This window comes from Muntiacus reevesi, chromosome 2, assembly GCF_963930625.1.
Source record: "Muntiacus reevesi chromosome 2, mMunRee1.1, whole genome shotgun sequence".
In the NCBI taxonomy this organism is placed as follows: domain Eukaryota; kingdom Metazoa; phylum Chordata; class Mammalia; order Artiodactyla; family Cervidae; genus Muntiacus; species Muntiacus reevesi.
In genome coordinates, this window is record NC_089250.1 from 139,713,108 (window position 1) to 139,726,473 (window position 13,366).

Below are 13,366 nucleotides of genomic sequence, written 5' to 3' on the forward strand. Positions count from 1 at the left end.
AACCAGTCACAATTAATTAGAAAAACATGGCTTCATAACATTCCCTAAAAGTTAATATTTCAGTAATACTAGTTATTTGGCAAATGAGGAGATGGCTAGAAATTATAGATTCTCAACAGGGTTTAAAAAATCGATGGCACAGGCTCCTTATTATCAACAATTTAATGCTATGACTTTCTCTCTCTCTCTCTTTTTTTTTACTTTCTCTTAATATTTGGCATTTTTTATTTTGTAATACAAATTAGTCTTGGTCTCCGCTGCTACTAGGTGTTGTACATGCATGATGATTCCTCTTCTTTGACTTAAAATATAATGCTTAATTATCTCACCAAAGACTTAACATTCTGGTTTCCCTCAGGGAAAAAAATACCTATAACTGGAGTTTATAAAAAATTGTTAGTTGTAGCTAATCCTGGATAATAAATTGGATTTTTGAAAAAAAATTAAAGCTAATATCACTTTCTTTCTCTGATGAAAGTACGGCATTATTATTGCATGTACTAATCATCATCTTTTTGAGGGGAACACATTTCCAAAGGTTTTTTTCTCAGTGAGACAACTGAGCAGGTTTTAAGAAAAAGAAAAAGGTTAGGATATTGCTAAAGTTCTGCACGTGGAAAAGACTGTGGGAGGTCTACTTCACTGATGTGTGAATGGTGGACAGCAGAGAAAAAAGGGAGAGAGGAGAAGTGAGGTGTGCACCAAAGCTTTGAGGAGGGGAGGGTTGGATGCGTCCATCCAAAGTCGGATGGACTTTGGGTTGGATGCGTCCCTCGCTTTGACCACTAGGTGGCGGTGTTCATCCAGGGCTGCTTGGCTGATAGTAGGTGACTCAGAGAAACAGTAGGACTGCCTGTTCCTACAAGTGGAGTGTTTACAAGTCAGGTGCTCCTAACTCTGAAAATGCCTGAACATTCCAACAAAGCTCATCGTGGCTCAATCAAATGAGCAATTTCAGAGCACCAGCTAAATTTCTCTGTCTTCACCTTCATGAAAAGTATACTATGAACTTTAACATTTTCCTGAACTATAAAGCTATCTGGCAAAAAACACAAAAACACAAGTGCCAGATTCAATGCTTAAAGTCTCATACAAACATCTAATAGAATGTTTTATTTATATACACTTAATCCCTCCACCTGTAAATTCTTTTTGCAGCTGTCATAATTAAGACTTTAAAGTAACTGAAGTTTTAAAGTCAGTTTCCAGTTATGTCCAGTGGAAAAATGAGCTCAGTTCTCCCTTCTGTTTGATACTCCTTTGGGTGCAAGGCCAAGAAAATCCTCCTTGAATTGCCAAAAATCAATTTGTACCAAAGCCAACTCAGATACATCACAGAATTTGCAGGCTATTGGGATGAATATTAAGTTTGCTAGAATTCCTAACTCTCATCCATAATTTTGGGAAATACTATCCCTACCTCATAGAAATCATTCCCTAAAAGTTGCCTGTAACAGGGTGGTATTCTCAGACCACCTGTGCACAGAAAGGCCCTTTTCCCTTTGCTTTGTCACTTCTCTTATATGTGTGTTTCTAAAACTTCTATTTAAAACAGGGACAATGCTGGCTTTTCTCAGTGTATATGCTTTTCCCTGTTTGTCTTCAGCACACCGTGAAGCCTTTGTTCAAGGGACCGAACCAAAGCCTGAAATAACGCAGTCTACAAGGTGTGTGATATTTGTTGCTAGTGCTGAAAGGTCCTAAGACAAGCAATGATTTAGCCGTGTCTCCCTGAAATCTTCTAGCAAGAAACACTTCCCAGAGCTCACTGTCCCTTCTTGGTGAAGTAAAGCAGTGGAAAGCTCACAGGTTGTAGTGAGAACTGACAATCCCACTACTGACAGTCAACGAAGCTGTTCCCCACTTCCTGAACTCTTTACAAACAGATCTGATTCTTTAGCAGCAACAATGCATCAACAGCATTATTTAAAACGGTGTCTATAACCACTGAAGCTATTAAACTTACCGGTTTCCCAAACTCCAATTCCGAAAAGAATTTATACCAAGGTTCATTCTTTAAATCTATCTCTTCTGGACTTATATCCCGACTCTATAGGGGTTGGTGACAGGGAAATGGAAGAAAGAGAAGGATAACATTATGCAGAGATTACATAGGAACCGGCCAGTAGAGATGCAGTGGTTTCCAGAAATATACAGCACCTGCATTCAACAGCAGCAATCATCCTTTTTTTTTTTTTTTTTTAACAGACATGAGCAAAATCAGGAGCTGAAACAGGCAGGAAAGGATGTGTTTATGAAAACAGGACACTGAGGTAGGCAGCAGTGAGGGAATTGTTCATCGGTCCCCAGGCAGGGGGACGCAGATGGAGAGCACTCTACCCCACAGCTGCCCTCTCAACACATCTGAACATGGGCATGACGGTTTTCCTTGGTAATCGCCAGAGTGGTGGGAGAAAAGAGAGCCCCTCTTCTCTCTTTCCAAAGAGCTAAGAGTTACAAGCAAATAACCTGGTGAAAACACCAAACATTTAGCCATCTACGCCAGATGAGTAGAGCAAACACTTTTTATGGGCTAGTACGGTTTTAGTGCTTATTTGCAAGGCTGTCTTCAGGTTTTCAAAATCAACAGCAAATACTGACACTTTTATAAAAGCCAATTTGTTAATACTGCATCTTTAATGGCACATGAGTAGGTGAGAAACCAAGTCCCACACAGAGTAAAGTGAAAGATGATGTAAGTAAAAACAGAAGACACAAGTGAAAAAACATTTTAAACAAGCATCCATGGGGGATGAATACAGACAGATATACCTTGTGCTTTAAGAGATAAATGTTAAAGAACTGGGGGAAAAAATAAAGGAAAAAAGCTGAACAAGACAGATAACAGAACAACATGAGGGAGAAACTTCTGGGTTATGTTACAAAAATAAGTTAGCTTTCTCACTTTATACAGCTCTAAGAGGTAATTCACAGACTGATAATTTGATTCCTTGGGATTTCATGTTTCGTCAAATATTTATAAAGTTCTGGTACCTTGCTCTGTGGAAGAGCATATGTTTCTGGAAATAATTAGTTGGAAAATGAGTGCCTGGAAAGCAAATCAGTTTCCCCTTAATAAACTGGAGATATGATCACATCAGATGAAACTGTTAGAGGCTCATGGCTTAATTCTTATGTGTATATGTTTCAAAAAATCTTAACAGTCACAAAAGAGAGAAATGGTGATATCCTGACAAAATGAAATAGAAAATATACATTTTCCATTGAGACTGAAAACATAAGAAACATGCCCTCAGGGCCACAACACATAGAAAGGAAATTGCATGTCCTGTGGACACATCTCCAAGTGACTCCTTCACAAAGCAGTTCCTCTGGACACATTTTTCTTAACATTCAGGTAACGGGTCTTTTGCAGCTTGTTGAAATGGCTGTAAACTTTCTTAGTGACCTTCACCAGTCTCTAAGATTCCTATAAGAATCCTTACTATTATTTCTACTTTTGCTTTAAACCCAGGAAGATCTGATAGATAACTTTCCTTTAGCTGAAATTAACTGAATAGAAGTTAGTTGAAATCAAAGGAAAATATGTATTGAAACAGTCTGTCCTCTTGCAATCAGACTAAACCTTCTTCCAACTGTCTTGAGGGGCAGAGGAACTTAAAATCTGGAGAATGTGTGCTCCATCTCAGTGGATTCTGTAAAATACTGGAATCTATATTTATTCAATAAAATGAGGTGCAATACCTATAAGGACACCACCATTTAGGAGGGACAGGTTAGACATGGGGACACCCTAGGTCCTTGTATCATGGGGCTTCATGAAACCTATTTCATGTTTATTACTTTAAAAGACTATTTATAAACTGCTCTCTGGGAATAATTTAGGGTTTTTTTTCCTTTTTTTTAAAAACAAAATGTACCAACTTTTTCAGAAAACTGCCTGAATGTCCTGGTACTCAGTTCTGAAAGAATCAACCCATTTTATTGTCAAAGGTTGTTCACAGATTGTTTTATTACCAAGGTTAATGTTGGGTTGAGAATTGAATCAGGAGGCATGTCAACCAGCTTGCACCCAGAGCAGCCAACCTTTGTTCTTGGAGTTGCCCAGCGAGAAAGCTAAAATAAGGTAATAAATACCACGCAGCACTTGATTCTGCACTGATAACTGCTTTCTAGGTTCAAGCACAGAATGGACAAATAGGGGACTGTCCTTCTGGATGGAGAGCCAGGCTCTCTGTTCTGGCAGGCAGAGCAGATTCCACAAAGCCAGGCTGAGGTCTCTGCGGCAGGGAGCTATCTTTTCCCAGCTTGGCAAAATCCTCAGAAAAGGCAGGGGACTCACGAGGAAAATGCCTGATCGCTCAGAAGAATAGTTCTGCTGCTTGGACGGGAGCCGGAGACTAGCTTCAGACTGTAATTAAAGAATCATTTACATGGCACTTTGTTATATTCACAGATCTTTTACCCACATTATCACATGTGACCCTCTCACTCAATGCTCCAGCGAGGTTGGCAGGCCAGATAATAATTCCATTTTACAGGTGAAAACACTGTGGTTGTTCAGAAAAGTTAAGTGATGCCTCCAGACATTAGGCAGTGTCCGAATCTGAACTTGGAACTCAGAAACCTTCCAATTCCTAGTCCTGTGCTGCTAACATTTCTCATACTCCCCAGGAGAAGGGGGTGGGGCTGCTGAGTTTGTGGATGATACCAAGCTAACATAGGGGCGAGTGACAGACTTGAAAAGTCAGGAGGGAGCTCAAGGTGACTCTGAACTGGGGAGAACTAAGTTGGGTAAATCCCCATGTTTTACACTTCATGGGGATATACTGTGTTTGTAATACTGTGTTTGTAATAATGATTTTTACATCTGTCATTCTCACATTATCCCTATGGGAGCAGGAACCTCAACATCTAACCCAGGACTTGGCACATAAATGTTATTCTACAAGCGGACCCTTGAACAACCTGGGCCTCAGGGATGCATGCAGTTGAAAATCTGAGTATAATTTACAGCAGGCCCTTAGTATCCAGGGTTCCTCCACATCCACAAATTCAACCAACTGCAGTCGTGCAGGGCTATAACATTTACTATTGAAAAGAATCCACGTTTAGGTTGACTGTGCAGTTCAAACCTGTGTTGTTCAAGGGTCAACTGTACATATTTATTGAATTGAGCTGAGGTTCAGTTCTGTAAGGGACTTGGGAGGTATGTAAAGTATGTAAAAGGACCACAGCCTAAAAAAAACCCTATTTCTGACAAAGCAGGGACCAACCAGTAGATCTCCAACTTCAAGACCAGAAGAGAAGAAAATGGGCTCATACTGTGATAAGAGGGAGGCCAAACAGTAATAACGAACTTCATATGAGTTTGTCAAATAGCTGAACAGGCCACCAAGGCTGTGAATCTCCTACGAATCTCCTGTAGGTAGCACAGTGTTTGACTGGGATGCTGTGGGTTTGCTGCAGGGACAAGATGAATGCTAAGGCAGTCTTCATGGTCTACCTGTCAGCCCTCTGTGCGAACAGGACAGATGTGCCTGTGAGGTCCCAGTTCAAATTGCAAGGCTTAAGCAGACACAAACACCTCCAGCTGGAAAAACACTGGGGGGAAATAGGAATTCTCCTCCATAAAAAAGATGTGCCTTTCTGGGAGAAAATTTAGATTCTCTATCTGTCTCTAGTTAGCACACTTATTCACAGCTAACCACCACAAAAACGTGTGCGTGTGCACATGCGTGTGAGTGTGGTGGTGGTGGTGGTGGTTGGGGAAGAAGGGGCCCCTCAAATTCTGGCAAACCAAACAGTGAAACCGAAAGGCAGGACTCACACTGAAACTCCCATTCCAACTTTTCTGTTCATGTGGCAAAAACAGCAGGAAGACAAATCAAAAAATAAAGGACTGTTTCCACCTCTGTGAAGAGCAGACTATGAAAAGATGAAGATTTTCTCTAAAATGAAAAACTACTCCCTGGGAACAAACAGCTAGACCAGCAATGTTCCTCTCCAACCGGCCTTGGGTCTTATGTCCTAACTGGTTGGCCCAGGCCCTGGTACAGCCGGAGGGGCTTCCTGTGTGGGAATAGCCAGATGGTGCTTGACCACCCACGTGTATGGTCACCACAGCTCTCCAAAGAGGGGCCCGTGGGCAGAGTGAGCTACTTCTCAGGGTTTGTGAAAACAACATAAATGCTCCCAAGGACTATGATATGGAGGATACTGTGATCACTGTGGTATCAATGAGCACAAAATTATGGATTCTGGGGTTTTCTTCCCCCCTAGTTTTGAGTAGTGGTCAAATTACTAGGAACCAAGGAAAGGAAGAGGAAACAAAGGAGAAATTAAGGGGAAAGCTTTCAGTAACAGCAATGACCATCTATGAACAATAATATCGCCAAAACAAAAGCACCCAGGGGCCTACAGAATCTGAAAGCCCAGAAGTGTACGGATACATGATGTATGTCCCTTGCTTGTTATTCAAGTGTCAGGAACATACTCAAAGGACATAACTTTCTTTCTAGGAAGACCTGTGTGGAAGGTTACCTTCCATGTTTATTACCTTCTCACAGAGAGAGAACCTGCAGTGAAGGGAGGAGACAGAGGCAAAATTCTCTACTCCTCTCAGAACTTTTTGCTTAAAATAACTTTGGTGCACAGTAAATGCCGGAGAATGACAAATCTGAAGCATTTTGGTGAACTGTTGAACCTTTTTTCCCTAACTAAAATTACTTACCCCTTTGTGCTTTTAAAGATGTCACCTTTGTATTTTAGTAAAAGTCAAATCAATTATTCCTTAAAAACATGTAGAGCAAAAGAGGCAGAGGGAGAAGAATTTGAACGCACATTTCAGGGGCCTTCTTATTCTGGACTCAGTGTGGTAACCGCATTTTAATGAGAATCAATCCCCAGCATGACAATTCCCTCCTGCTGGAAAGGCCGGAGGGCTGCAGGGTTTATGGAGCCTTGGAGGTCCCTTTAACCATGATCAGAATTCCGAAACCAGCTTGTTCTAATGAAGGGTGAATAAAAGGAAGCGTGACTGGCAGATATGAAACCAATCAGTTTGTAAAAATTCTCCCTTGCCTTCACAGGGTGGTCTCCTATGCCCATACAGGCCATGCTCCCCACTGATAACTGCTTGGAGATGTGAACTTGTATAGGGAACCACAAATCAGATGGAACATGCAATGTGTCCTCTCTATTGAACTTGTCAGAAAAGGAAGATCTAAAAGCCATAGTCTAACAGCCTGGAGCTTTTTTTCCCTCCAAGTAACATCATCATATTAATTATCTGGTTTTTAATGATGTACTTGTAACTTCTACAAAATGTATGCATGTTCAAATATGAGTCACCTCTAAAACTACAATTTTAGTCCGGTTAGCAACAAGCCTGATAAACGAATGGTTAGATGTTTTTAAAAAAGACAGCAGCAAAATCAACCTTTACACTAGCAGATTTAAAGTTAGTGAAAACCATGCACAAAAAGAACAACAAAGCCACAGTGAGAGGATTCTTCCAATGCAGACTCTCAGCACTTATTTTGTGAACACCTGCCAAATGAAAAGGGTAAAAATACTTCATATTGTCACTGTCTTCTCAACAAAGCAAGTCTATCTCAAGGGAGAAAGAATGTAATCCAAGCGCACAATGCATCCGGATTAAAGAACGCGGGCAGAGTGAGACAAAAGCACTTTAATATGCACATTACCATCTTTTCGTTGGTCAGAACAGAGGACTTGCCCGGCTGATACTCGTAAATGCTTCTGGGCTCTGCGCGGTATTTTCTTGTATCCACTTTCTTATCTGGGGGCTCCCAGTCAGTCCTGCAGAAAGAAAATCCTATTAAAGCTATTCTCATGAAAATTGGCATCCGACAGGTCTGACGACTTTGGCCGACTGTAGTTTAATCAAGGAATTTTTATATCCGAGGCACAAAATGGGACTCTGGACAAAGCGTCCAGTTGTGCTGGTTTCCTTCTTCCAACAACCAGTTAGATCCCTGTGTTCGCTTCACAAAAGGCTTGAGGTGTCCCGTGCTCACAACCAGGCACCGGGAAGCAGGGAGACAAGAAAGGGAAGCAAAGCAGCAGCTGCAGCTGCAAAGTGTGCTCTGGAAAAAATCCTTCACCTTCTCTGCTCTCAGGGGCTTATCATCTCCCAGACATGCCTGTACTTCCCACTCAGGCTAGTGCAGTGAGAGAGAATGCAGGACCCAGAGCCAGGCAGCTGTGGTTCCAACCCTACTACAGCCCTTGCTAGCTGGCTCCTCTGGGCCAAGCACTTAGCCTCTACTGAACTAAGTTTACTCATGGCGTAAGTGCGGTTGTTGTAAGGATTAACGAGACAACATGTCTCAGCATGAAAATCACTTTGCAAAACACCAGGCCCACAGGAACCACTCTATAAACACTTTTGTTTTGCTTTGTTTGTTTTGGCCACCCCATGTGGCATGTGGGATCTTAGTTCTCCGATCAGGGATTGAACCTGCAACTGGAAGCATGGAGTCTTCACCACTGAACTGCCACGGAAGTTCGCAACATTATTAGTTTTTATAACCATGTTCTTCTTCCCTGTTCCACACCCTACCCTGGTAATCACCCAAAATGCAGCCTTTGGCACAGGTACTTAACCTGATCCAGTGGGGGATTTCAGAGGATACATGAAGCCTTGGAAATTATTTGCAAAATTTTCACGTAGGCACATAATTGCATTTTGCACTGTGATTATAATCAGTTTTTCCTGCAAGGCTATAAACTTCACGGGCAGGGACAATGATTTATGTGTCCAATGTGCCTCTACAGCATCCTGTTCAATCGCACACAGAATGCACGCAGTAGGTGCTTAATGAATGCACTGTAAGGATTTGCAGGTACACCCAGCCTTCCTTTCAAATTAATTATCAAACTCTGAAGCAGATGTCATGTACATATATGTAGGATTTCAAAAATAGCCATTTATTTGTCATAAAGATGGAAGAAGTTTGGAGGTATGAAACAGTGTGTATTTAAAGGGAAAATAATTTTGTTTAGCCAAAACCTATTTGGGGTTGAGAAGTGTTAGAAGATGGAACTGGGAGATGCCTGGGACACCAGTCCAGATGCCCTGGAAGCTGCTCCCAAGGGCATAGGACTCAGTAAAAGACAACTGGGTCATTTAGTGTGGGCATTAAGAGATGACAAATATCATTTCAACCATCAAGCCTTATGTTTTGATAATGTGTTGAATAAATAAAGAGATACTAAAAAGTGTAGCTTCATTTTAAGATTATATTCTCTGCTATAGGCCCCATCAGTATGCACAGAGAGTATTAAAACACATGACAAATCTATAGTTCAAGATTCCTCTAGTGAAGAGGGAAAGAGTGATGATAATTATTGTCAACATTATTTAAGCCCATCTGATAAGCCAGGACTACAGGATATGTTACATGCATTATCTTGTTTTATCCTTGCAGTATTCCAAGGAATGTAAAATGTTTTCCCATTTGACAGATGAGAACACTAAGAGTCAAAAAAGTAAATCACTGCTAATAAGTGATAGAGCAGGAATTCAAACTCAGGTCTGCTTGATGCCTGGCTCCAGTGCTGCCTGACTCAGAGAAAGAGATTGTGTATTAGAGCCTAAAATCATGGAGTTGATGAGAACACTTACCTCTCTGGGCTTGATTTTAGTGAGGAAGAGCGGGTCGGGAGGGGAAGTGTGGCCGACCTCTTAACTACCTTCTCACCATCAATGCAGCTCATCTCACTTTTTGAGCGAGGCACAGAAAGGGGAGATTTTGCTGGAGAAGGAAAAAGTGGGTGCAAAAGACTTTTAAAATGGATGAAAACAGGGAGATCCTTCCCTCATCCACCACTCTCCCTTCCACCCCCACAACCAAGAAATTCTAAGCCACTTACTGTCTTCAGAAAAGGAATATCGAGGAGAATACAGATCTGAGTCATCATCTAGTGAACAAAACAAAATGTAATCAGGAGATATCCGGCTCAGGTAAGAGAAATGAGTGACAAGTCCCCCACTGCCACCATCCTGCACCAACTGTTGTCCAGCCACACCCGGGAGCCCAGAGGACAGAGGACGAGCCAAGCACCAGAAGCTACACCATGGCAAACCACACAGTTCAGAGCTGGGTTTGGAGAACCCACCCAACCAAACAGACCTGTAGTCATGAAGGTACACTCACAAATCCTGGGGGGAGACTGCCCCTGACACCCAGAAACGCATGGGGACAAAGAGCCAAAGATCCTCTCCAGAGAGTTTCCACAAGCAAAGCTGGTCCCCGGCCTGGCTGAGTGGGAAACAGGCTGAGACGGACGCCTGGGTGTTGGCACTGTCTCTGGTCTATGCTGCTGAGTTTCAGAGTACCCAGGCCTGCCCAGTGGGATGGGGAGGCCCCAGGTGTGGTTTCTAGCTGCCTGGCTCAGCTGTGACCCATTTCATATGCTAAGGTTCCATATATTGAGTTGGCCCCAAAGTTCGTTCTGTTTCTTCCATAACAGCTAATGGGAAAACCTGAATGAACTCTGGGGCCAACTCAAAACAAAATCGTTTAGCAAAGTGGTAGTGCAGCTAAGAAAACAGTTTGAGAAACCCCTTGTCATCATTCGTTTTGATTCCACTGTAAATGAGTCCCTCGAACAGCCCTCCTTCCTTGGAACCCCACACGCCCTCGGCAGATCCTCACATAATTTGCTCTGCAAAAGTGCCACTCGGGGTCACTGTCTAAATTGTGACCCTGGATCGAGTCAAACTCACACGAGTTTCTGTGGTGGGAGATGGCTCTCCAAGGGCAGGGGTGGGGTGGGGTATGTGTATGTATCTGTTAAGTCACTTCAGCCATAACCGATTCTCTGCGACCCTATGGATTTTAGCCCACCAGTCTCCTCTGTCCATGGAATTCTCCAGGCAAGAATACTGGAGTGGGTTGCCATGCCCTCTTCCGGGGGATCTTCTTGACCCAGGGATTGAACCCATATCTCTTACGTCTCCTGCATTGGCAGGTGGGTTCTTTACCACTAGTGCCACTGTTAAGCACAGGTCTCTAAATAAGCTGAACACCGACCCAGGCACTAAGACTTGCAGAAGCAAGATCTGAACCCTTCGTGGATATGGCTGCGTGGAACTAAAAATGAGACCACAGGTACTCTCACTGGAACAGGTTTTTCAGCTGGGACTGCCCTGGAAACCCAGGATATTTAGTCACTTATATCCATGACGACCCCTCCAAAGCATTCCTCCAACAAGAGTTAGGCTGAAATAGACTCTTGCCTTTTCTAATAGCTCACTAACCTGAATTCAGAATTCATGAATGTGGAATAAAAACCCAACTCCTCTTAAAATCACTACAGCTTTAAATAACAAAGCACGTGAACTAGCTTGCAAAGACAAGTCAGAGAACCCAATGTAATATGTTGATGGCCAGTCCTTGTCTCCATGTTGTTTTAAGCTTCAGAGCAGAAAAGGCCAGAATATTTTATAAAATGTATATAAAGCTAACACTGCTATTCTTTCCAGTATTATTCAAAAACAGGATCTCTATCTCCATTCCTACCTCCCCTCTCCTCTCCCTATTGTATCTGTCCCAGGTCTTTCCAGCTCCAAAAATGGAAAGGTTTTAGGTACTGAGATCTCTTTTCTCCTCCCTCCCTTCCTCCTCCTTTTTGCTTTGATATTGGCTAATTCTTATCCTTAAAAGTTGAACAGAGCTTAAGGTTCTTCTACCAATATGGCTAAGCCTTTCCCTGCTATAAACTGAACATGAGAGCTTATTTAACTTTTGAAAATAGGGCAGAAGAGATAAACTGGGATCCAGAAATAGATGTTTCAGAGCGCTCTTCTGAAGACTTCTGTGTTGCCTGCTTTTGTTTGTTTTGCTGCTTTTGTTTTTCAATAGAGCTTCTGATTATTATACAGATAAGATACCACAGCATCAAAGAAAACTAAAAATTAGCTTTGATTGTAGTGATTTGATTGGAAAAATGGTGCCTGCCAAATAAGAAATTAGCTTAGTTAGGAACCAATGTATGTATTGTTGAAAATCCAGCCTCGCATCTAGCTCAAAACCCTGTCTCTCTTTGAATCATGGAGAAATTACAACCCAGCAGCAGATGGTAAGGTGAGGGTTAATTTATAACTATTACTGGTTCTAAAGGTAAAAGCAGAGTTTTCATGGGGGAAAAACAGCACTTAAATATTCAAGGTTCTTTTTTTCTTTCTTTTTTTTAATTCTTGGCTTTTTAAAGATTTTTGCTCCCTAGAGCTTTCTAATGTGGAATTCTAGAACACTTGTTAAAAGAAAATGAGAAATAGTTCTGAGATGGAAAACAAAACAAAACAAAACAAAAAACAGCATTGCTGGGGGAGTTAACCTGTGTATTTTGAAAGTTTGAATACGGAGGAAGGGGATTTCCTTGGTGGTCCAGCAGTTAGGACTCAGTGCTCTCATTGCCAAGGCCCCAGGTTCAATGCCTGGCCAGGTAACTAATATCCCACAAGTCACACGCAAGGCCGGAAAAAGAAGTAGGAAAGAAAAGGGGTAGAAGGGGGTGAACACAAGAGAGAAGTTTGAATGCCTGAACATTCTTAAAGCAATTTCTTTATCTGGTGTAAGCGGAAAAATCTCCTCCAACTCAAGCTAGCACAGGGCAAGGGCATCTCCATGAACAAGCTTTTCATTTTCCCAGAGGTGGGATCCACCTCTGACATGTGGATTTCAGTTCATTGACTTTTAAGTGGACAAACTCAAGTTGCCCAGATTCATCTGAACATTAGTAATTTGGACTAGAGCCAGGGGCTGCACAATTTATTCCTCAAATTTTTGTTTTTCTTGCAAATCTAATGGAAGAAAACTTTATGTATGTTTACAAATAAAAATAATAGCTGTTCCTATTATTAAGTGCCTATCTGGTCATTTACTAATATTGCCTCACTCAATCCCTGGAAAAACTCCTGGAGGTATGTAAGTATATATCTCAGAGACAAGGAAATTAGGGCCCAGGGAGGTTAGGAAAATTTGCCCCTAGCACAGTGTGGAAGACAAAGCAGGAATGCATTCAGGTCTTTCCAACCCCACTTCCCTACCTCTGCCGCTCCTCAGCCCTGAGATGATGATCAGACTCTGGTGCAACCTTCAGCCCAGCCTCATCTGCCCGATCGCAAGGAGAACTGTAGCTATTACACTCTAACAGAATAGACTCTTTTGGGGGGAGGAGGCAGGGGAGGGTGCTGTGAAAGTCACACTGCAGTGCTGGCCTGGATGACTTCTAGCCCTGGAGGACTTTTCGCTTATATTTTCCACATCACCCCGTCCCTGGTGACACTTAAGCAAGTCTTTTGAGTTGCCCCACCACCCTTCTAGCTTTCTTCCTGCTCTTCTCTAGGGAAATGGGTAAAACTGAGTCACTC

The 13,366-nt window shown here is 42.2% G+C and overlaps 1 protein-coding gene across 2 annotated transcripts in view; it reads right to left on the reverse strand.

Annotated features, from left to right (window-relative positions):
• The window catches only part of SORBS1 (sorbin and SH3 domain containing 1), a 234,492-nt gene that overhangs the window by 51,217 nt on the left and 169,909 nt on the right, over positions 1 to 13,366 (reverse strand). For both annotated transcript variants that reach the window (XM_065922955.1, XM_065922954.1), the window contains 4 exons: positions 9,862 to 9,909; positions 9,614 to 9,743; positions 7,671 to 7,785; positions 1,967 to 2,050 (listed from right to left, as the gene is read on the reverse strand). In XM_065922955.1, coding sequence (XP_065779027.1) covers positions 1,967 to 2,050; positions 7,671 to 7,785; positions 9,614 to 9,743; positions 9,862 to 9,909 — 377 coding nt within the window. The remainder of the gene's footprint in view (positions 1 to 1,966; positions 2,051 to 7,670; positions 7,786 to 9,613; positions 9,744 to 9,861; positions 9,910 to 13,366) is intronic.